The 23,671-nt window shown below is 55.7% G+C and overlaps 1 protein-coding gene across 3 annotated transcripts in view; it reads left to right on the top strand.

Annotated features, from left to right (window-relative positions):
• The first annotated feature begins 1,108 nt into the window (after positions 1-1,108).
• NOS1AP (nitric oxide synthase 1 adaptor protein) overlaps positions 1,109-23,671 on the top strand; it is a 42,880-nt gene continuing 20,317 nt past the window's right edge. For all 3 annotated transcript variants that reach the window (XM_058808223.1, XM_058808225.1, XM_058808224.1), the window contains exons 1-2: positions 1,109-1,258; positions 10,701-10,772. In XM_058808223.1, the coding sequence (XP_058664206.1) occupies positions 1,154-1,258; positions 10,701-10,772 (177 nt within the window). In that variant the 5' untranslated portion in view covers positions 1,109-1,153. The remainder of the gene's footprint in view (positions 1,259-10,700; positions 10,773-23,671) is intronic.

Genomic DNA, 23,671 nt, shown 5'->3' with positions numbered 1-23,671 from the left:
TGAACTGTCGTATAAACTCAAGTTTCAGCACATCGATTCGGGCTGAAAAATCAATGGCCCTGGGTCTGTTCTGCCCGGGGAAGGATCAACAATCAGTGCTGCTCTTTGCACTGCAGTCATTTGGAACCCTGAGGGAAGTGGGCTCTGGCTGTAGGAACATGCAAGCATGGCAGGGCAAGGACTTTGGGAATTGTGGTTCTCTTGTGGAGAAGAGTGCCCCTGAGGCCCGTGTTGGCTCTTCAGGCACACGTGGGGAGATGATCTCTGCAGCATCCGTGGGTATCCAAGCACAGAAGGATGGAGCCCGACCTTAGAGTGCTCTGTGTGTATGGGGGTAAGGGATGCAACAGCCTGGACTTGAGGTCAGATCTATGTGAGTTGCTCCCCGAACATCTGGAGAACAGCTCTGGGCTGCTTTTGGTGGGTGGGAAGCATATTCACAGCTTTCGGGACATTGGTAAGGGAGGGCCCAGTAGGGCTGGGGATCTGGTCTCAAGAGCTGCTCTTTCTTTAAGCGCAAGACGGAGATTTTCCACTTCCAGCGTGCTTGGTTTCCACCGTGTCCGGCGCTGAGACAAAGATTCGCGTGCGGAGCTCCCTGGCGCGGCTCCCCGGCCCGGAGGAATGGGCGCCATGTGCGGCCGGGGGGCGGCCGGCGCTGCCCACCCTCCGAGCCGCTCCCGAGGCACCGTTCCCCGTTATCCCTTCCTCGGTTTCCCATGCATTTGAAGTTTGGCGGCGGGGCGCAAGCCCGGCCCCGCGCACCGGGTGTCAGCGGTGCCGGTGCCGGGGAGGGGCACGGAGCCCCCGCCGCCCGCTCCGGGGCCGGTGCCGGTGCCCGTGAGGGGGGCGCAGCCTCGCCCCCGCCCCGCTCGCCCCGGTGCCGGTGCCCGTGAGGGGGGCGCAGCCTCGCCCCCGCCCCGCTCGCTCCGCTGCCGGTGCCGGTGCCGGTGAGGGGAGCGCAGCCTCGCCCCCGCCCCGCTCGCTCCGCTGCCGGTGCCGGTGCCGGTGCCGGTGCCCGTGAGGGGGGCGCAGCCTCGCCCCCGCCCCGCTCGCTCCGCGCGGGCGCGTCCCCGCCCCGGGGCCGGGCGGGGCGGGCCGGGCCGGCGGCAGGGCCGGGCGCGCTGCAGGGCTGCCCGGCCGCGGGGCCGCCATGCCCGCCAAGTCCAAGTACAACCTGGTGGACGACCGGCACGACCTGCGCATCCCCCTGCACAACGAGGACGCCTTCCAGCACGGCATCTGCTTCGAGGCCAAGGTGGGCGGCGGGCGCGGGAGAGCCGCGGGGGTCGCTGCCCGGCGCTGTGCCCCGGCGCTCCGGGATGCCCGGGTTCCCAGCTCTCTTTTGACATAGCTGCGGGGGTTTTCTGCTTTCCCCGGAGCCCTTCCCCTTGGCGTTACCTGGTCTCCCCTAAACTCCGCCGCGGAGTCGGGCGAGGCTTCCCGCCTGTACGGCAGGGATGCCCGGACTGGTGGGACGGGTCAGGCTGGAGTGGGGTCACCCTCCTGCTTCCCCCCGGCATCCCTCCCCGGCCCTCATCCCTCCGGGGCTCCGCGTGGTGTTGCCCGGGGACGCCGCTCCCCAAAGCGGGTCCGTGTGCCTCTTGCCCGGCAGGGAGGAGCGGAGGGCTCGGGCTGTGCTCTGCGGCTCCAGCGCTGCGGGCAGTGCGCCGGGATGGGCACGGCTGTGGGGTCTGCAGGGTGCCCCGGAGCCTGGTGCTGCCGTGCTGTGAGCAGCCCCATGGACTGTGTGCCATGGGCGGTGCAAGCGGTCAGGGGCACGCACCCGAAATAAACGCTTGCCATTCCTCTTTACACACATAAACCGTCCTCGCTGGTGGATTTGGCACGGAACTCTTGGCTTTTTATCTTTTCTTTTCCGTTGGGACTTTTCATTCTCTCGCTCCACGTCGGCTGTGGCTCCCCGCAGGCTGGCGCTTGCCATCTCGCAGCAGGCTGGCAAAAGCCAAGCTACCGAGCAAGGCACGCTGGCCATCAGGAAACTGGGAAGGAGCTGGCCAGGAGAGTTGGAAAGGAAAAACACAAAATTCTGTCCCGTTTTTTCTTCTCTTGGGGAATACGGTTATCATGCTGACGGGGGTACTCAAGTGAGGTTGACTTAGGAGGAAAGCCTGGTGTAAAACGAGCGGCAGGAAGGCAGGCAGGCGTCTGTCACACGCTGTTGTCTTCGGAGAACATGTGCTGTCAGGGGAAGAAAATTTGGCATATAATTGTGTGCCATGCCCTCGGGGCAAAGGCTGCGCTCGTAGGAAGGTGTCGAAGTGTTATTTTCCGCCTTTTCTCGGGGCGGGAGGGTTCCTCTGCAGAGGCCATCACCTGCCCGATGGCAGGCACTGTGCTGCACAGAGCAAAACAGTTGTTTGTGGAGCAAACTTAAACCTGCCTTGCAACTCTGGGAAAGGCTGTTCGAGCTCAACTTCGCAGCCTTTTGCTCCTGAGTGATTGGAGCCTTGCTGCTTTTCTGCCAGCACCTGCTCACCCCTCACTGCCGGTGGCTGCAGAGCATCTCCCCTTCTACATCCCGTGTGCCTGTGCCGTGCTAGCTTCGGGGACCCGGCTGGGAGGCTGGGCAGTGGGGCAGGGCATCAGCAGCCCCTGGGTGTGCTCATGGCTCGTCTCTGCTCCACGCTGCTGGTCTGACTGCGTTAGTGCACTGCAATATTAGCCTTTGTTAGCTCCTCTTGCTCTTATTTGGTATCTGGTGGCACGCGCTATTGCCAAGCGCAATCCGTACCAAACCCGGCTTCCCAATTCCCGGGTTTCACCAGCAGCCCTCGATGTCAGATACAGAATGCAGATGGCTGAGGCAATTACTCTATCCTTTTATTAGATTGCTCAAGATTAATTAAATGCTTACATTCCTTTACTTCCTTTTATCCCCAAGAATCCCAGGCTCTTACACCCGCACAGCTCTTGTTGCAGTCAGGCACCCAGCACGAGTCACAAAAATGTGGAGCTCTGATTTAGAGCAGAACTTTGGGGGAAGATTGAACGAGAAAAATGCTTGTCTGGGATGTCAGGACTTGAGTGGCTGTCTCCTCAAATCCTCCTGGGGTAGCTGATAGTGCGGGCAGCGGGGATCCCGGTGTTCCAGCTCAGCACTGGAGCAGTGCTCTTTGCTCCAGCAGCCTGACATTCCTGATGAACTTGCTTGGGGCTCCCTGCAGGGGGGTAGTGTGGGCCTGAAGCAGTGTGCACTGATTTATTGCTTTAATTTTTTATTGTATTTTTACACTTGGACCTACTGCTGTCTCTAAGTGGCACGTGTGGTGGGTGCAATGCATGCTTTGGTCCTTCAGCAGCAGCTGGCATCAGTGCTGTTGTCCCCTTTGTCCCTCTCCCGAGGGAGTCTTGCCATCCCGGGTGACTGGGTGGCCACAGTCAGGCAGAATCTGAACCTTTGTCAGGCAAAGGGTGGTGGACGTGATGTGAGGCGAGTGGTGCTGTCCCTTGAGCTGTGATGCCATCGCAAGGCTCGTGCCTCTTGTCCCCGCTGGAGCCACTTGCAGCCACATGTGCTGGCACAGGGTCACCGAGGCAGAGCAGAGTGTCCCTAAGGATTATGTTAATCCATTTTCTGGAGGTAAACCCAAGAGATGGAAAATCCCACTCCATCTTTTTAGGAACAGTAATGCATTTCACACTTTTGGATCTGTTTTCATTGGCCACTTCTCTTGGCACCAAACCTGGCTGTATCCCTGAAATGCCTTGGTCAGGCTGCAGGGAATCAGAGGAGCTGGCTCCAACGGGAGGCAGGATGTTTGTTTTCTTCTGTGTCTTGCCATCTGAATTGTTGATTAAAATCAAAAGCCTGGCCTCTTGGGTTAGCTGAAACATTTGGATGAAAGAACTGGGAGCTGCAGCGTGGTGCAAGGGGAATGGACAGAAATTCCCACTTGTGCAATGGTTTTCTGGTTAAATAAACAGAGATGTAGAGAGGAAAGATATCTCTTGTTCTCCTCCACCTCCATGAGAAGGAGCGGGATGTGAGCTTACTCCTTATCTTCCCAAAGCCCTGGTGCTGCAGGACAAAACCCAAGGGCCGCCTTGTGCAACACCAGCAATTCTGTGTGTTCGGAAATTGTGACTCAGGCTCCCCCAAGGGCTCCAGAGAGAGCAGCAGGCAGAGGGAATGGAGTGGGGCAGTGCAGCCTGGCACTGCACTCCTGGTCTCTGGGAGTGCTGGGTGCTGCTGGCTTTGCTCAGGGAAGTTGTTACTGTCCCTCTCCTGGGGGCTGCTGCTGGCCTGGGCTTTCCCTCCTGCCCCAGGGGTCTTGTGTCCTGAGCCAGGTCCCACCTGCCCCAGGGGTCTTGTGTCCAGAGCCAGGTCCCACCTGCCAAATGCCCATTATTTGGAAAGAGCTGTTACTCCCTCAGCCCCATGAATCCCTTTGCAGTGCCTTGGTGTGCATGGTTTCCAGAGAAGGGGCAGGTGGCTGTGAGGACCCTCTGTGCAGGCACGGGGAGCAGTGACTGCCCAAACACATCTCAGCCCTTGGTGGACCAGTGCTTGTGGTCTGGGACTGCCTGGGCATCCCACGTGCTGGAACCTGCTGTTCCTGGCACCAGACCTGCTTGCAGGTAAAGGTTGGACTGGAGGTTCAGGAGCATTGCTGTTCTGTGCAGCAGGTGGGGTTTTGGTGTTTGGCTGGTGGGGTGGATTTTTTTTCCCTTAAGCGGTCTTGGCAACCAGGCACTTTCTCTCATTTTTGTCAGTGCTTTTCTCTGCTTCCGTGCGTGGGAAACTGGAGTTGAACTGAGCATCTGCTGCTGTCTATGTTTGGAGATGGGACATGGAGGAGACTTTAGTCTGATCCATGATGTCCCTTCCTCTGAACCTCTGCAGCCCACCTGCCTGCCACCTCCCAGGGGCTGCGAGCACCAGCAGGCACTGCCAGTTGCTCCAAAGCAAAATCCTGTGTCAGGGAAACGATTATAGCCTCAGGTGGGCACTGAGCAGGGAGTACATGTGTGTTTCCACCCGTGTGTATATTTTTATGTACGTTGGGGCTGCAAATAACAGCATTGGAAGTGAACTGAATTGCAGGCAGCCCTGATCGAGGTGTTCACTTCTCCTCCACTGCTCCAGGCTCCCTTGCCAGCAAGGGTCGCTTTCCTGGAGGGCTGGGAACCAAGAGACAGGTTGTGTGGTGCTGTGCAGCAGGCTGGCTGGCTGGGAGGGAGCTGGCAGCTCTCTCTGGGGGCTGTTTGTCCTGGCAGCTCTGTGTGCTCTGTCGGGCTGCTCAGCCCAGAGCTGAGCTGCAGTGAGCCTGAGCCCGGGATTGCTGGCCCCAGGCTATAAATAACCTTCCCAATTCTGCAAAGGTTCTCCTCTGAAACAGTGGCACGTTTCTGCCGTACTTGTGGAGTCGCTTCCTGGGCTGCTTAGTGGAGCTCTTAGCAAGGAAAACTCCGCCTGGCTGTGCCAAAGCCCTGTGTGCCAGGCTGTGGGGCCGGGCCGTGGGCTCTGCAGGTGCCCAGGGGTGCCGTGGGATGCTGCCAGCCCAGCTTTCTGCAGCGCTCTGGGCTGGCACAGCCTGCTGGGGCTGGGTGCAGGAGCAGGAGGCTCAGGCCCAATGTGGGACAGCCTGCCTGGGCAGGATGGAAACACAGCAATGGACAGTCCTGCTGCACTGCCTGGAAAAGCTTCATCCCTCAGCTCCTGCTGGCCCTGCTGCACCATCACAGGTGTCTCCCCTGTTCAGGTGAGCCCTGGTTTGGCTGCTGGGAGGGCAGAGTGGCTGTGGTGAGTGTCCTGGGGCCCCCAGAGCTCGGTGTCTCTGGCACTTGAGCCTGGGGCAGCTCCTAAGCAGGGCAAGTGCTGCTGGGACCAGCAAGCTCATGGGCACAAAACGGAGTGAAATCCACCTGAAACCACCCAAAACTGAATGAAAACAACCCAAAATGGAGTGAAAATACCTGAAATTGAGTGAAACCCACCCCAAATTTAGTGAAACTGACCCAAAACCAGGTGAAATCCACCCTAAACTGACTGAAACCAACCCAAAATTGAGTGAAACCGCCCAAAACTGACTGTCCTTGGGGGCTCTGCCTGCCTGCTGTGAGGTCCCTGCTGTGTCCATGCCCAGTGTCCAGCTGCATGGCTCTGACACATGGCCTCAGGCTGCCCAGGCTGGATCTGTTGTCCTTGGGGTGCAGAGCTCTGCTCAGGGAGGAACTGGGCAAGGCTGAGGTGCCCAGCTTGGAATGGAAGCCAGGGCCTTTTTCCATTAAAGTCGGCTGGCATTGTGAATTTTCCATCCCTTTTGGCCTCTGCACCAGCACAGTGTGAGTAAGCTTCCCCCTGTGCACCAGGCAGGCGGGGAGTTCCTGAGGGGCAGGGCAGTGCCAGCCCAGAGCCTTGGCTCCCCGGGCAGCTGGAGAGCAGGAGCAGTGGCACAGCCAGAACCCTGGGAATGGGCTTCTGCCTGCTTTCCCTGACAGCACAGCCTGGGGAGAAACCCTTATCAGACACACTGCAGGCAGACTGGGTGTTCCCCATGCTGGGGAAATGGGGAGCTTTCACACTGGTGCCTGAGCACTTTGTCCCTCACTTTGTGGCACATGTGGCAGGGTCAATGTCCCTGTACCTGGTGCAGCCTCACACCACCCTGGGCTCCGTAGGAACCTGGGGACCCTTGTGCCCTGCATCTGGCACTCCCTGCTGGCTGCTGGTGCCTCTGGTAACCCCTCCTGGCCCTGAGGGCTGGTGCCAGTGTGTCCCCTCCCACTGCCCGCCTGCAGAGAGAGAAGGAGTGGCTCCCATCTGTGCCTCTGTGGGAGCTGGGAACCAGCAGCAGCCAGGGCAGGCTCCCTGTGAGCCGGGGATGATTCAGCCCTGACCTTTGCACGCAGAGCTGGGCTGGCAGCAGCAGGAAGGAGGCATCTCCTCCCCAGGAGGCTTTGGCTGCCCACCTCTGCCTCCAGTGAGCCCATCAACGCCCCTTGCAAGGTGTTCCCCGGCAGCGATGCGGTTGGCCTTCGGTTTCCCAAAATATCTGCCACCTGCTGCCGCAGAAAAAGCAACTTCTCAAGAAAATTCGTTTCTGACAGAGCAGAAAATGAGCAGTATTCAACAGCCTCGAGGAAAAACGAGAAACTGAGTGACTTGTGCAAACAGTGCTTTGGCAAAGTGCTCCCCTTTGTTTTCTGTTTAAAAAACAAATTTTTTTTTTCCCTGGCATTTCCCAGAACTGGGCAGATCTTTTGTGAGCCGTGGGCAGAGGGTGCAGCGGTGCAGGCTGTGTGTCTCTGCCCACTGAGAGCCTGTTTGCATGGGGAGGGGAGAGCAGGCAGAGTCCCTGTGGCTGCTGAGAGGCCTGAGGGTGCTGCCACCTCCCACAGCATGGGACGGATGCCCTTTTGGGGCCCTGCAAGGATGGATGGATGGAAGGCTGGATCCCAACACAGAGGGAGACATGTGAAGGACCAGAGGCTCTCTACAAAAGAGGTGGCACCACAGGCTCGAGCAGCGCTGGCCTTGGCAGAGTGAGGGCTGGGCCTGCCTTTGTGGGGCTGCCCATTCACCCAGGGGTGGCCTTTCTTCCCCTAATTGAGCAGGGGAGGAGGGGGCTGCCCAGGACAGCCCGAGGGGATTTGTGACCCCCTGGTCCCCCTTGGCTCTTGGGTGTGGGTGGGGGACTCCGGTTCTGTCCCTCCATCCCTTGGCAGGGCGGTGGGGCCGTGGATCTGGAGGGGATTATTTGGAAAAGCCACATCCTTTACTTACATGTGTTCTTCCCCTTGGCTTGTGGGGCTTGGGGAGGGTGGGTTCTTTCACGGGTTTATTTTCTTTGTCAGCTCTTTTGCACAGCTTTAATTTGTTCCCTTTTGTCTCGGGCACCTTCCTTTGTCCTTCCTGCCTCCCTATGCCTTGGGGTGAGCTGGCTGGCACGGATGCTGGCCTGACCATGGCCCTGCAGGGCTGGGACCCCCTCTGTGTGCCTGGCACCTCGCTGGGGGCTCCTGTGTGTTAAAGGAGGGCAGGAATCTGTGCCTGGCAGTGCCCATGCTCGGGGGTCTCTGAGCTCCTGCTCTGGCAGAGAGGGAGCTCAGTCTCAGGGCTGGGGTGGGTGGGAAGTATTGCACTGTGCAGGCTCTGGCTGCCTTGCTTATCCTTGTCTTTGCCTCACCTGCTTGTTCCCACACCTATTCCTATAATTAAAAGTGGTGCTGTGAGTAGGAGGGCTGGAGGAGAGTGGAGCAGGAGCAGCCCTCATTGCCTGCACATCCCTGCTGAATATGGGTGGTTTCTCAGGCCATTCCCTAGCTCACCTGGGAAGTTGTTCAGCTGAAAGACCAACCCCCAAGTCCACATTTTGGGGGGATATTCACCACATTGTGAAGGGTTACTCTTCTGCAGCACACTTGTCACATGTGATTTCTGCCCTGAAGGCAAAAATAATCTGGAGAGACTTTGTCTATCTGCTGAGTTGTGTGAAATGTGTAAAAAACACCTTCCTGCAGAGTGGAGGGAGAGGGGGGTGTTTTTGGAGCTGTGAGCATGGTCATTGTGAGCAGTGAGCCCACGCTGGGGTGGATGTGGGCTCTGGTGGGAGCACCAGGGGCTGTGGGATACAGCAGGATGCAGCTCTGCACACCAGGCTGGGGAGCAGTGGTGAATCCTGCAGCCTCTGTGACCCGTGCCCCTCAGTTTGGGTGCATGTGGGCATGAGCTGGAGCACAGAAAGGACAGCATCAACACAACCCTGCTGCTGATGCTGTTTCTCAGGAGGCCAGTGCAGAGGTGGTGCCTGGCCCAGGGTGGTACTGGTTGTGCTTGCAGGGCACCCCAGCCCTGCTGGGCTCACACACTCACTCCGTTGTGGCCATGGGGCTGTGGTGAGCAGCCAGGGAGCTTGGCATGGCTGGAATTCCTGTGGCCACGGCAGCCAGCTCTGCTGCCCAGCTGGCACTGCCTGCCCTGGCCTTGGCCATGCTGTGTTCTGCACCTGCCTGGGCAAGGAGAGCCCAGGGGAAGGAAAGGGATTTCCAGGCAGTGATCTCATGCAGCTGGGAATAGCTGGAGGAAGACAGGCTTCCTTTGGGTGCAGAAGTCTGTCCTTCTCATATAGGATGAGAATCCTGCTTCCCCAGGTGGTCCCTGGCAGAAAAGTGACGTGGGAAGGCTTAGTGAGGAGGTGCCATAGGGATGTGTGCCTGGCAGAGCAGGATGGGGCAGGGCTTCTTCCTTCGGTCCTGCCTGGTGGCTGCAGGTCCAGGGCTCCAGCTGCCTCTGCCCTCCTCCTCAGCTCCTGCTTTTTCCTGATGGTTTCCAGGCCTCACCTCAGAGAAGGGGATGTGCTGATGTCTGAGATGCCTCTCTCAGATGAGCTGCCCCTTTGAAGGGGTGGCAGACTCCGTGCAGGGGCTGTGACAGGGAACTGCTGGGAGCTGTGTGCTCTCAGCAGGGCCCCGAGGGGCTGGCTGGCCTGGGCTGCAATTCCCAGTTATGTAAGGCTGCCCTGCACCGTGCAGCCTGCATGGCACGTGATGGACACGCCAGCTGTTTGGGGTTATTTTTATATCCTCTCTCTGCTCATCTCCTCTCAGCACTGACTGGCCTGTGGGTCACTGGGCACTGCCTGTGTGACCCCCAGGCAGGGGCTGTGTGCTGGGGATGGCCTGGCTGAGCTGCCTTAGCAAGGAGGGCTCTCAGGAACATGGGGCTCCCCGAGCTTCTGTCCCACAGGGCCCTCGGGGGCAGCTCACACACAAAGCCCAGCTTTGGTCATGCATCCCCTGCACCGTGCCACCCCTCCTCGGAGGTGGCAGTCCCGGTGCGGGGAGCTGGGAGGGAAATGACCCCTCTGAGCAGCCTCTGCCTGTGTTCAGGCCCTTGGGCACCCATGTCGGTGTGCTGCTGGGAAGCAGCCCCTGGGCTTGCACGGTGCCAGCAGAGGTTGTGGCCATGCCCCAGGAGCAGGAGCCCCGCTGGCTGTGGTGCCCGTGCCGCGCTGCCGAGGTTACGTCAGCCCTTGTGTGGAGATGGAGCGTGGGAGCACACAGGGCCAGTAAATGGGCTCAAAACGCTTTTCTTCTAACGACACGTTTTTAGCGCTCAGCATTGACTTTTCATCGCTTGTCTGTTTTCTGATCCTTCTTCAGAATCTGCCCTCTTCCATTTTATTTTTAAAAAGGTTTTTGTTCCGCGTCTCTCCGTGCTGGGTCGCAGTGGCGCTGCCTTTGGTCCCCTTTGAATAGCAAAGCGGCTCCTTTATTCTGGAGGCTTGGCCTGGAGGCTCAGCATTCCTGCAGAAACAGCCAGGCTTTGGCAGGGCTGCAGTTAAATAATGGAGGGCCTGTCACAGGACAGGTTGGGCCGGCTATTTTAGGGATATTCCAATACCCAGGTCTGTAATGGATGACTCACGGCAACCGAGGGGATACTTGCTTATACCTGTGTGCTTTGATCATGGCCTACAGGAGTGAGTCCTGCTGGCCTGACGGCTGAAGGGATTTTATTGCTAGAAAAAGGGTTTTTGACTGCTTGCAGTGGTGTGGTGAGGGAACAGCTTCATGGCTGGAGGCATGCAGGCATTCAGGTGCAGCAGGCAAAATGCTGCTCATTCCCCAGAAGTGACCCTGGGTTCCCCCTGTGGATACCACTGGGGCCCTGCTGGGCCCATGGGGTTTCCAGGGCTGTAGGAGCTGGACTAATCTCCTTCCTTTCCTTGCAGTACATCGGGAGCCTGGATGTGCCACGGCCGAACAGCCGCGTGGAGATCGTGACGGCCATGCGGCGCATCAGGGTGAGTGTGCCCAGGCTGCTCCTTCCCCTTCCCTTCCCATCCCGGGCCTGCCCTTCTCCTCCACCTGCACCTGCAGCTTTGTCTTGCATCAACCCTGTCCCACAGTGTATTGATACCTCTGTGTTTCACTGTCCCCCTCTCTGTGTCAGCTGGGCCTGGTGCTGGCAGGCTGAGTGTGGCACAGGGCACTGTTGCAGCACAGTTGTCCCCAGACACCCCCTGTGCTGGGGCTGTGTGTGTGCTCACAGTGCTGCATCCTGGGCTGTGGGGCAGGGATGGGCTGGAAGGTGCATGTGGGATGTGGCAGCCGATGGGAACTGTAGCGTGCAGTGGCTGGGAGCAATTCCTCATTGGTCAATCCCAATAACAAAGTAACAATAGGCTACTTGTGCAAGAGGTTCCTCAGGGTTTTACTGCTTGTGTAAGAGTTTCAGCAGCATGAAAATTCAGGTGCTGCCTGGATATGGCAGGAGGTCAGTGCTAAACGGCAGCGTGCAAGGTGAGGTGCAGAGTAGCAAGCTCTGGGGCTGGCCAGCAGTGAGCTTGTTTCAGGGTGAGTAGGTCAGGGGCTATGATCTGCTAATGAAATCACCTGGCTTCCCTTGCAGCCAGGATATGGGACACCCTTGCTGTTTAATGCTTGGCCCATGACCAAGAGAGGAGCTTTTCTTCTGCTCCCCAGCCTCTGGGCAGCACGAGTGTTCACAGGGAAGGAGGGGAGCAAACAAACCATGCACCCCAGAACTCGCTGCCCCCAGGCTGATAAAAGCAGGAGCTTGGCTGCTCTTCAGCAGGGGACAGCCCCTGGGGCCCAGCTGGCCCTGGGTGTGCTGGCTGCAGGTTTGGTCTGTCCTGGGGCCAGACCTTGGCCTGTCCTCCAGAGACGGCTCTCTCCTGGGAACAGCACCCTGAACCTGAAGGGCCTGAAGGCACTTGCAGGGACATTGGGTAAGGGATGAGCTGTCTTTTTGCTGGTCTGATGGGATCCCATAAGCACCAAAGCTGCTCCTGTGGCTGAGCAACTGCACCAGAGCTCTGCTCCTCTCAGCCCTTCATGCAGACTCTTGCTTTAATCTCAGTTTCTCTTTCACCAGAGGAGGAGAGCAGGATCATATCCCCATATAAGGAGTATCACCTTCAAAGGACAGACATTTTGAGGCTCTTCTGTTTCAGACTTTCAGGGTGTAAATAGTTTGTGGCCTTTCCTCACAGCTTTCCTACCTGTTCTCCTGTCCTCTTCGTGGGGGTTAGTGTTGTGACTGGGGCATGACATGGGAAGGCCTTTATGGCATTAGGTTTGCTCACCTTGTGTCCAGACAGTTTGGGACAGCACGACTGTTATGTCATCAAGAGCTCTCATAAACAGCAGTTTCCTTCATTGCCTTCCAAGATGAGACTTTTGAACAAATGCACTTCCAGCCCCAAAATCACAGAACTGCACCTCAGTGTGGAAGGACTGGCACAACTTTGAGGGTTTAAGTAAACCCTTGAAGGGGGGAAAAATAAGAACACCAGAATGTCCTTGTTGCCCAGTATGAATAAACTCAAACACAGTCTGGAAAATTCATAGGTACAGCTCTGAGTGGCAGTGAGAGGACACAGAATTGGGTACAATAATGGTTTCTCATGGTGAATGATGTGTTTGAGGCATGTGCTCAGGCTTTCTTCACCTGGTGTAAGACAGGAGAGATGCAAGTCATGAAAGGCCATGGAGATCAGATCTGCCAGAGAGACTTTGAGTGTCTGTTTATTTGTGAGGGGGTGCCAGGATGGTTGGATGGATGGCTGTCCACGTGCAAAGCCCTCCCCTGGTGTGCTGTGCTTTGCCGTGGAAGTTCTTGGCAGCAGGAGGGGCCACAGCATTGCTGTGGGCATTTCTGGCCAGGCTGGGTGCTGGGGGCTCCTTTCAGCCTGGCTGGAGCTGAAGTGATGCACGTCCTCCTTACAGAGCACAGCCACCCTCCTGCCTGAGGGCATAAAATAGTCCCAGAATACTGGCACGGGGAAACCAGAAAACAAAAATGTTTATTTGGGCACAGAAAGCAACAGTGAGGGATCATCAGGTGCAAGCAGCAGCAGTTTTGTGTGTAGGGTGTGAAGCAGCTGCTGACCCTGAGGTTTGTACAGTTTTAATGCAATCCCTGGTTTAGGGGCAAGGTGCTCTGTCTCAGTTTGCTCCAAGTTAGTCACTGCTGCTGAAGGTGGGGGACCCTCACCATCCCCTCTGCTGCCTCAACTCCCCTTTCTCAGTGCTGCCTTTGCCATAGCTGCTCTCTGGGCTTTGCCTCTGTTTCCCAAGTGATTTGAAAATGACCCTGCAAAGCAGTGAGGATGCTGCCTGCCCGAGAGTGGGGATCCCAGTGGGGAGAATGCCCTGGAAGCCCCCTGTGCCTGCCTGTGCTGGGCTGGGACAGCAGCAGCATCACCCCTGCAGCCCTGCCTCCCTTGTGCTCCCCCACACTCGCTGGGGCCAGGGGAGTGCTGCTTCCTGTTTGGTTGCAGGGCTGACCCTTGGGGCACAGAGCAGGACACAGCATAGCTGACATTGCTGGGATGCCTGCCCCACGCACCCCCCTGCACAGCAGAGCCTTGCTGTGGGCAGCACAGCTCCACCTGAGCCCAAAGCTGGTCCCTCTTGTGGGCCAGGGCTGAGAGGAACTTTAAAAAGGGGATGGCATGGATGCCATCCCCTTCTCCCCATTGCTGAAGGGCTGGTGATGCCGTAGCCATCCTCATGGTCCTGGCCAGAGGGAGTTTCTGTCCAGAAGCAGAGAATGTGGAGAATTCCTGGGATTCTCACAGCTCGGGATGAGGAGGGAAGGGGAGGTGCTCAGCTGAGTGTCTGCTTTTCCTTCCTGCATGGGCTGGGCTTGCAGGGCACACAGCCCTCTCTGCACTGCACCTTGGTGTGAATCCCTGGCCCTGAAATTACTCTGGAATGGGACATTTGCCATGCTAAAGATGCACTTGGAGAGCAATTTTGTGAGCGTCTGCTGCAGCTTTCCTCCAAACCCTACAGTCTCCTGCAGACCACTGATGGCCACATACACAACAAACGCAGTAGAACCAGGGTTTGTTTCCTGGGCAGGCAGGGGGGCTTCTCTTAGTACAGCTGGCTCCTGGCTGCTGCTCACCCCAAACAGGCTGACCCTGTCCACGTTGCTTCATGCCCTGAACTGCTGCATTTGGCTTCCCAAATGCTCCTGGGCTCCTCTGGATGCGAGATACAAGGAACTGATCCATAAATCCAGGAAGTCACCTGAGCATCCAAAAGCCCCAAACTAAGAGTGCTGTGTCTTCCCTAAGGATTATGAGCTGTTGCAAATTTTGGTTGAAAGTGTCTGAGCAGGTGGTAAGGTGTCTTTTTCCTTCCCCTCCTTTCCCAGTGAGCTCATGGGCCCTCAATGACAATGACAACTGTATATTTCTTGCGTTGTGATGATGTAAATTCATGCAAGTGCTTTCCAATGCATGTCCCTGGCATGTCTCCAGGGCAGCCAGTGCTGCCTGGCTGGGGCTTGGTGCCATGGTGCTGGAGAATTTGGATTCAGCCCTTTGGGATGGCTGAGTGCAGCTTTGATCCAGGTTTTCTCTGGAGCCAGGAAGGATGAAAGCCTATATAGGCGCTTGGTAAAAGCTGTGGAAGTCTTCTGCAAGGCTGTTTCTGGGAAGTGTCCAGCTGAGTTTTGCAGGCTCAAAACAGGGAGGCTTTCCAAGCACTTGAAAATCTTGCTCCTCTACACCTCCTACTCTGCCAGGTACATCTGATTTTGTGGGACTTCTGCTGCTTTGCATAGCTGAGCTCTATTTTAGCAAATTGGCAGAATTGCTGAATTTCTACAGGCTTGTGTAAAGCAAGATTTCACATCCTCTGCAGGCCACAGGTGCAGTTGGACTGGTGTGAAAATTGATGTGTGTGACCAGTTACTGGTGTAGAGCTCCTGGTGCAACTCTGAGCTCGTTTAATTGGAATATTTCTCAGCTATCCCTGCTCCTGCCACGGTGAGTTTTTAAAAGCATGAGGCCATTTACAGTGATGCCTTCTTTTTTTTTCTTCTTTTCTCTCACCGTGCACAGGTGTCTCTTCTGTAGAATGGAGCAGGATTTGGGAGCAAGCTGGCTCTGCATGCCTGGGGCAGCCCACCCCTGTGTGTCTGTGAGGAGCAGCACAGTGGAAATGGGCTGGCCAGGAGATGCTCAGGTTTTGGCCACAGGAAGAGCACAGCCTGCTTCGTGCCAAGTCATGGCACTTGGTGCAAGGTGAATTATTGACAAGCTAATGACTTGATGTGGTTATCCAAGATGAACAAGTTTGTGTTGTATTAGATCTGGGAGGAACTGAAAGGATGTCTGTGATAATTTCAGTTGCTCCCTCAGTGCTCTGACAGACACAATAAAGGAGTGAATCCTTCTGGGCGTGCTTGCATTTCTCCTGGCATCACCAGTGCCACTTGTGATAATGGCACATAAATAATATAATGGCTGGTCTGGTACTGCTGCCAGCATGGCATGAGATAGGCCAGGATCTCATCCTGTGGTTAGTATTTAATCAATAACCTGGTTAAATTAGTACCCAGTTGCTCCTTCAGTGCTCTGACAGACACAATAAAGGCGTGAACCCTTCTGGGCGTGCTTGCATTTCTCCTGGCATCACCAGTGCCACTTAATGTCATAATAAAATAATGGCTGGTCTGGTACTGCTGCCAGCGTGGCATGAGACAGGCCAGGATCTCATCCTGTGGTTAGTATTTAATCAATAAATAATGGCTGGTCTGGTACTGCTGCCAGCGTGGCATGAGACAGGCCAGGATCTCATCCTGTGGTTAGTATTTAATCAATAAATAATGGCTGGTCTGGTACTGCTGCCAGCATGGCATGAGACAGGCCAGGATCTCATCCTGTGGTTAGTATTTAATCGACAACCCGGTTAAAGCAGTACCCAGATTGATTGGAGCACCCTTTTGCCCAAGGCTGCCCACGTTTCCAGGAGAGCTGGCCAAAGTGTGGTGACCCTGCCTCTGCACCACGGCCAGGATGGGGTGAGGGCTCTGCAGGGGAGCTCTGGGCTCCAGTGGACCAGTGAGTGGTGCGAGATGCAATGCACACACGGTGCAATGAGGAGCTCAGGGGGGGAAATCACTCTGTGTGGCAGAGGACGGGCATCTGGCCTGTTGGAGAGGTGGAAGTGTGAGCCATTAATGCTGGAGAGCAAGGGCTGAGCCTGGGGGAGGGCAGTGAGGCCTGGAGCCTTCAGAAAGCACTGAGAGGGGAGCCAGGCCTGCCTGTGCTGGCCGTGTCTGAGCCTGCTGGCCCATGCAGAGTGACTGGGCTCAGGCTCACCTGTGACCCCATGGAGCTGGGAGATGAGGAACGGGCACGCTCCCAGCCCTGCTCCTGCCCAGTAAATGACTCGTGACAAGCTCATTGCCTTTCAGCTTCCAGCCATGCCCTGTCCCAGAGCTCTCTGCCAAACCCGGGACAGCGGCGTGTCCCTCGTGGCCAGGCTCCAAAACAGGCTGGGGTGGCCAGGCTGGGGCAGGAGAGAGCAGGGGTTCCCAGCTGGATGGGCAGCACGGTGCTGGAGCCAGTGAGGATGAGGGAAACCGTAAGCAGGTGGGGGAGCATGGTTTGGGAGGGCTCCTGAGCCAGGAGTGCAGCCACGTGTGGCCTTCCTGCCCCTGCTGTGTCCCACAGCAGCTCAGCCCTTTGCTCTGGACAGGGCTGTGACAGGGCTGTGGCAGGGCAGGGCAGGGCTGTGGCAGGGCTGTGGCAGGACAGAGCTGTGGCAGGGCAGGGCAGGACAGGGCTCTGGCAGGGCATGACAACGCTCTGGCAGGACACTCGGCTGGCACTGGGTGTGCCAGCACAGGCAGCAGCTCCTGGTGGGTGAAGCTGGCCTGGAGCCAGCCCAGTGCCTTGCAGAGGGCTGGAAGCCAAACAGGCACCAGGCCCAGGGCAGGAGTGGAGCTGCTGGCAGAAGCTGGGAGGCTGCAGTGCCTTCTGTCCCCTCCAGCCTGTCACACAGCCCTGCCCTCCCGTGCCTGGGCTGGACTCTGCTCTGCTCTGGGAGCCCTGGGTGTCTCCCTGTGATTCATGTCCCTCCCTGGCCGGGGCTTTCCCCCCTGCTCCCCCTGAGTCACCTCATGCCTTGCCTTGCCCCTGTCTGGGCTATCAGCAGGTGTCTGCAGGGGCTCAGGGCAGAGCTGGGCAGTGCCAGGCTGCCTGAGCATGCCAGGGGGGTGGAGATGGCTGTCAGTCCTTCCCAGCCAGGGAATGCTCTGCTGCCTCCCACCCCTCACCGAGTTCATGGCCAGCATGGAAAGCCATCACACCAGTGTCCATCCTCTGTGTGTCCTTGTGCTTCCTCCTCTTCCTCCTGCTTCCCACTCGTTCTTCCCCAGAAAGGGTCCTTCAAGCATCTCTGAAGGGCTGCCCTGGTGGGCTGCCCTGGCTCTGGGGCACAGCATGCTGGCCAGGTGACCCTGCCTTTCCTAGCTCCCTCCTGTGCTGCACAGCTGGCTCTGGCAGGGCAGCAGGTGAGCCCAGTGCCACGCTCAGCTGCATGAGGAGCAGGGCAATGTGGAGCTGCAAGCCTGGAGCCCAGGCACACGAGGAGTCTGTGGGACTGCAGGTGCCACGGGAGCTGCCCATGGGGCTCTCCTGCTCTGGCTTTTCCTCTTGCCTAGAAAGAAAGGATTTGTTGCACACTGCCTCCCAGGCATGAATGGATTCAGCCTGGCTGTCAAGGAGAGGAGGTCTGCAGCTTGTTCTGGGAGACCAGGGTCATGTTAGCACTGGTGATTGCTGTTTGTGAGGGTTCAGAGTTCCTACAGAAGCCATCATCCTCTGAAAGCCTTCTGCAAGGTGACAGAGCTTCCTTTGAGGGCCTGAGCCTCAGGCTTGCATAAACCTCTGCTGAAGGTGTTACTGTGGGAGGGGTCTGTGCTCAGTGTCACCAGCTCAGAGCACAGCAGCCCCACCACTGTCACCAAGAGAGGACAGTCTCTGCTGCTGCAAGGTTGCTGATGAAGATAACCATCTGCACTTCCCTTTGCATTTTGGAGTAAATTTCTAACTGTGCCTAGGAATAAGCTCCTGGCTACCTGAGAGGTTGTTGATAAGGAAAAATAGGTTTGAGAGAGGTGTGCTGAGGTTTGGCTGGTTTCAGGCTCTGTGACTCATTTCAGCATCTCTCAGTAGCATCTGGGCAGTGCACTGAAGAACTGGATCTTCTCCCTGGGTTTGTGTTTCCTCTCACCCTTGGCATTGCTTCTATTTGGAGGTTTTCCCCTTCTTATTTACTACAACATGGAATTTTCTTGTGGTTTTTAACAAATCAGTGCTTTCATCAATTTTCTGCCATCATGGCAGCATTTTACTCTTGGGATGGAGTGGGACCAAATGCTCCCTGATGCTGAGTGCTGATGCTGCATGGGCCTGAGCAGGAGAGATGCAGGCAGCCTTATCTGGGCAGCCATATCTTCCAGCTGGGCTCCAGTGTGTCCAGAGACAATATCTCACTCCTGCTCCGTGGTTAAAGGGAGAAATAACCTCCAAAAAGGAGACCAAAGAGTTACTAAAGCTCCCAAGCAGGGATGGAGCAACATTTGGTATCCATTTTATGGGTGACAACCTAAGGCACAGGGAGGCTGTGACTTGTCAGACTCCTTCTGAGGGAGACATCCCTGAACTGAAGTCAACCCAAACTGAAGTCAGCTTTGAATGCTGCTCTTGTGTATGGTCCTTTCTGCTCTTGTGCTTCCCTGCTGGGCCTCAGAGGCCAAGGACCCTTTAATTTAATCTGTTGTGGTGTTCTCTGCTGCCTCACCTCAGAAGAGAGACAAAAGCCTGGGGCTGCAGCCTTCCACAGAAACGCCACGTGCCCCAGTTTCTTCCCTTCTAAAATTAATTCCTGGTGGTTTTGGCTCAGTGCAGCAGGAAGATGTTCCAAGGGATGCTGTGCCCTGGGGAGGCACAGAGTCAGAGCCTGCCCTGCCTCCTGCAGCAGGGTGAGGGGGTCTGTGGTGTCACTGCAGCAGGGTCACAGGGTCTGGGGTGTCACTGCAGCAGGGTGACAGGGTTTGGGTGTCACTGCAGCAGGGTCACAGGGTCTGGGGTGTCACTGCAGCAGGGTGAGGGGGTCTGGGGTATCACTGCAGCAGGGTCACAGGGTCTGGGGTGTCACTGCAGCAGGGTGAGGGGGTCTGGGGTGTCACTGCAGCAGGGTGAGGGGGTCTGGGTGTCACTGCAGCACAGTGAGAGCGTTTGGGGTGTCACTGCAGCAGGGTGAGGGGGTTTGGGTGTCACTGCAGCACGGTGACAGCGTTTGGGGTGTCATTGCAGCAGGGTGAGGGGGTCTGGGGTGTCACTGCAGCAGGGTGACAGGGTTTGGGGTGTCACTGCAGCACGGTGACAGCGTTTGGGGTGTCACTGCAGCAGGGTGACAGGGTTTGGGGTGTCACTGCAGCAGGGTGACAGGGTTTGGGGTGTCACTGCAGCACGGTGACAACGTTTGGGGTGTCACTGCAGCAGGGTGACAGGGTTTGGGGTGTCACTGCAGCAGGGTGTCACGGGTGTTCCTGCCCTGTGCAGGGGCAGAGGAAGGCAGCACAGCTGGTTAAGAGGAGAGGTTGCAACATCTATTGTGTGAGCTGCTCTGTGGAATGGGAGTTTAATTAGGCGGTGGGAGGAAAGGATGTATCTATTGTGGAGCAGCAGAAGGAGCAGGCACTGCCCAGAACCAGGGAAAGGAGCCAAGCCCTGTTCCCATCCCAGCAGAGGAGGCTGGAGCCCGCAGTGTGCTGAAATCCCTGGAGGCTCCCTGCTCCTCCTGCCTGCTCCGTGTCCCCTCACAGGGAAGCTGCCAGGGCCACACGGGGCTGGGCTCCTGCTCGTGGCACTGTGGCCGTGGCTGCTCTGTGGCTCTGCAGACAGTGGTTGGTAGCTGATCTGCTTCAGTGGGAGTTTTGGAAGGCACGGGCTTCCCCACCTGGAGTAAAGTCTACCCAGGGCAAAGGCTCCAGACAAAGAATTTTCAGAGTAGAAAATGTTTCCTTCCCTGGTGGAGCACGAGGAGCCCAGTGATTCTTAATCTGTCACTTGGTTTTCAGCAGTGGGAAGAGTAACGTGATAGAGAAAAATCCCCAACCAAACCAGTTCCCCATGCAATGGGCTTGCATATGGAACTGCTGATGTGTTCCAGCAGAAGCTGCAAAAGCCAGCCTGAAGTGTGTATTTGCCACAGGAAACTTCAGCAGAGATGGTTAAATTTCAGCTTAATTCTTCAAGAGGGAGCAGCCAGACCTGTGATGTTGTGGTGTTGTTGTTGGAATGCAGTAGTGATATGCATCTGGGAGAGCCATCCCTTTCTTTTTCTCTCCAAGGCCTCCAGTTTTGTTTCAGCATTTTGCTCCAATGACATTTTCTTATTCCCTCTTAACGTGATGGATGGGGCTGGTCTGGACTCCTTCAAACATTCCCTGATCCTTGGGAACTTGGGGGATTTGTGTTTATTCCCAACACAAAGAGCACATCTGTGCCGACCTCTGCTTACATGCTAAGAAATCCACATTATCCAAAAGAAGAGAAACCCAGAATAATTGGCCAGAGCAGTTGGTGAGTGTGACTTGGGGTGCAGGTCCCTTTGAGGTTTCTGTGACAAAGACCTGTCTTTCTGTGGTTTGAGTGGATGCAGCTTCAACTCCTAGCTAGCTGATTTGTGCATTTGCCTGAAGTCAGAGCCTTTGATGTCAGGAAGCTCTTCCCAAGACCCAGGTCTGGGCTGTGCACAAGTGCCCACCAAGCCTGCTCTGTGGATGGGCCAAATACAGAGAGTTTGTTTTAACCTCTGGGATGTAGGAGTCTGGGGAAGCTGCCTCTTGTTCTTGTTGAACTGTTTTCTGTTTCTTCTTTGCAGTGTGTGATAGAGCAGGAGTTGTTCTGTAGGAGTGGATTGTGTTGGTAGTGCTGTCAGTGGTGCCATGGTTTGAGATAATGTCACCTTTCTGTTCTGCTGCACGTGTCCCAGGACCACGCTGGCTTCATGGTGCCCTTTGCACTGGGATGAACCTTGCAATGCCTCCAGGGTCTTTTTAGGATACGTTTCTGCATCTTGGCAGATGCAGCTTCTGTTCCTTTTCCTGTGAGAGGCTGCTTGGCCAATGCCATATAAAATCATCCTGAAATGAGTGGATGCCAGATTCCTGTGCACTTGGCCTGGATAGCAAATACTCTTTTTTCTCTTTTTTCTCTTTTTTTTTTTTTTTTTTTTTTTTTTTTTTTTTTTTTTTTTTTTTTTTTTTTTTTTTTTTTTGCAGCCCTGCATTGCTGTGAGCATTGCTGTGCTCTCCTCACTGGGGTTTCTGCAAGCACAGTGGCATTCTGTCCTATGTCTCTCCTTGCTTCATCTGGGGCTCTGCTGCTGACATGGATTTCAACCTCTTTTTTCTAATTCCACCTAAAATCTTGATGCTTTTTTTACTTGGAAATTTTTTCTGTGATTCTGTCTAAGCCTCTCTAAAGGACATTATTCTTGTTGCCTTTAACATGCAGAATTTAGTGAATGAGTTTTAATACCTGCATTAGTTGTTGTTGAAATAGGACCTGTGAAGCAAGAGTGATATGAATAATTACCTCTTTTCTCCAGTTACAGCCCAGAAACATTGTTGAGCACTGCCAGCATCTTAAGAGCCCCACAGGGCTGCCTTGTTTCTGATGCACCAAGCGTTTAATGCTGCTGCTCATTCATTCTTTATTAATTGTCTGAATTTCATAATTGCTGATTTAGTTACAGTGTTACCAGCCTGCCTTCCTTGGCGTGTCACTGCTTCTCTTCCTGGCTATTCTCATTTGCCTTCTCAACTGATCTTACTCAAGCTTTTTATGCAACAGTGGGAGAGCAGCTCTGTGGTGAGCAGTAAAACAAAATACCAAAATAAATCCTGTATTTCACAACTTGGGGCATAAATATCACCGTGCTGCGATTCGGCTCGCTTTGCTGAGCTGACACCTTTCTGAAGTGCTGTGTGGGCGTCTTCTTAGGCTGCCCCTTGCTCTGTCACCTGCCCTCAGGGTAGATTTGGGGTGACTTTGTGCTCCTCTGCACTATCAGCCCTGCCTTCCACCCGTCCATGTGGGCAAGGATTACCTCAGCTGCCTTGAGGCAGGGTCTGTCTTTGAGAGGATGCATTTGGGGGAGAAAGCTGATTTTAAACAGAGGAATTTTGTTTTGCTTCTCAGCTGGAGGGAGGTGCTGGGCTGGACATTGCCTGTGCTGCTCAGTCCTGGGGTCCCTGAGGCATCAGGACTGGCTGGGGCCAGAGAGGGGCAGGAGTTTATCAGGGGTCACTGTAAAGGGGCATGACTGAGCTGCTGCTCTTTAAACCAAGCTTGTTCCAGCACAGGGGCTCTAACCTGCTCTGGGCTGGAAGAACAGAAGCCATTTCCAGGCTCCTGTAGTTCCTCACCTTCTTCAAAGGGTGGTTACACCAAGCAGCTTATGCTGCCTCTGCCTGCATAGGTCAAACCAATGCATGTCTAATTAAAAATACCACAAATTCCAGTCAGATGTGGGCTTTCCAAGGAATGCACTTCTGCTTATTCTAGCAGCAGGTGGTAAACATTAAAACATGTACAGCTCATTTCTGGTGTTCTCCTATGGGCTGTGAGAGCAGAGCAGAGCGGAGCGGAGCGGTGCCTGCAGATGCACACAGAGCCTGTCCTTGTTTTCCTTGGCTGCAGGAAGCACTCCGAGCCCGGCTGTGATTCCTGTAACCAGTCTGACCAGTATCCCACACGCACCCACACACCAGTTCATTCACACCCTGCTGTGGTCACCAGAGGTGCAGCATGTGAAGGAGGGGGGAGCTTGCCTTGCCACCTCCCACGCGGGTCCAGCCCGTGCTGTTGGCACTTCCTTGGATTTCTGGAAGGAGTTTGGAGATGTTTCTGAGGCTGGGGATGGCGTGTCGCAGGGTGTCCCCTGACCCATGCCTGGCTGAGAGGTGCAGTTTTTCCCAGCCTGTAAGCACTGCTCCCACTCAGAGCTGTCACTGAACATGCCCGGGCTGGAGGAGAAATGAGAACATGGCTAGGCTGGAGTGCCCAGCTTTCTTTCATGAGCTTGGTGTTAGTCAAGCCCCCATGGAATGAACAGTAAGGCTTGCACAGGGACCTGGTGGCTTTGGTGAGCTGCTGGTGGCACTGAGGTGTGCTTGCTCCTGCTCCAGCACCTGCATCCCCCATGACACAGTGCTGCTGCTGCGTCCCCCGTGGCCTTCCGTGACACTCAGCAAGCTGCTGCTGTGCCTCAGGCATCCTTTCAACCTCTGATTTAAGGGTGTTTAAAAAAAAAAACCTCACGGAGAGGTATGGAATGCCTAAGGATTTCTTGTAAGGGAGGTAAATCACCTTGCAAATGGAAGTCTTCAAAAGAAAGGGTTAGCATAAGTTGTTGCCTGTTAGCTTTCTCCATTTAACCCTGTGGCTGATACTGATTTCATTCTTACCAGTTCTGATTTCTCTGAGCTTCCTGTGAAGCTGCTTCTCCTGCAGATGGCTCGTGAGTGTGTCCCAGTTTGCCACCTCAACTTGTGAAACTCGGAGGTAGTGAGGGGAGGCTGGAGGAAGCGGATGGAGGCAGCTCTCCGGGAGGAAATAGCAAACCGAGCAGAAGGCATTTATTGTGAAGCATTTGATGTTATTGGAAAACATATCTTGTGTGATGGATGGGTATGCTGCAATCCTGGGGTGGTTTTGAAGCAGCAACCTTAACTTTGCTCTGCTGCTCTCACAAGATGGGTATTTTTAGCCTGATTCCCATTTTTACCAGCGGTACGCACAACCATCACAGACGCTTACCAAAATTAAACCTGAAGTTGGATGGGAAAATAGGCACTGAC

Source organism: Ammospiza caudacuta, chromosome 7 (assembly GCF_027887145.1).
Source record: "Ammospiza caudacuta isolate bAmmCau1 chromosome 7, bAmmCau1.pri, whole genome shotgun sequence".
Lineage (NCBI taxonomy): Eukaryota > Metazoa > Chordata > Aves > Passeriformes > Passerellidae > Ammospiza > Ammospiza caudacuta.
This window is presented reverse-complemented; position numbering and strand designations above follow the sequence as displayed.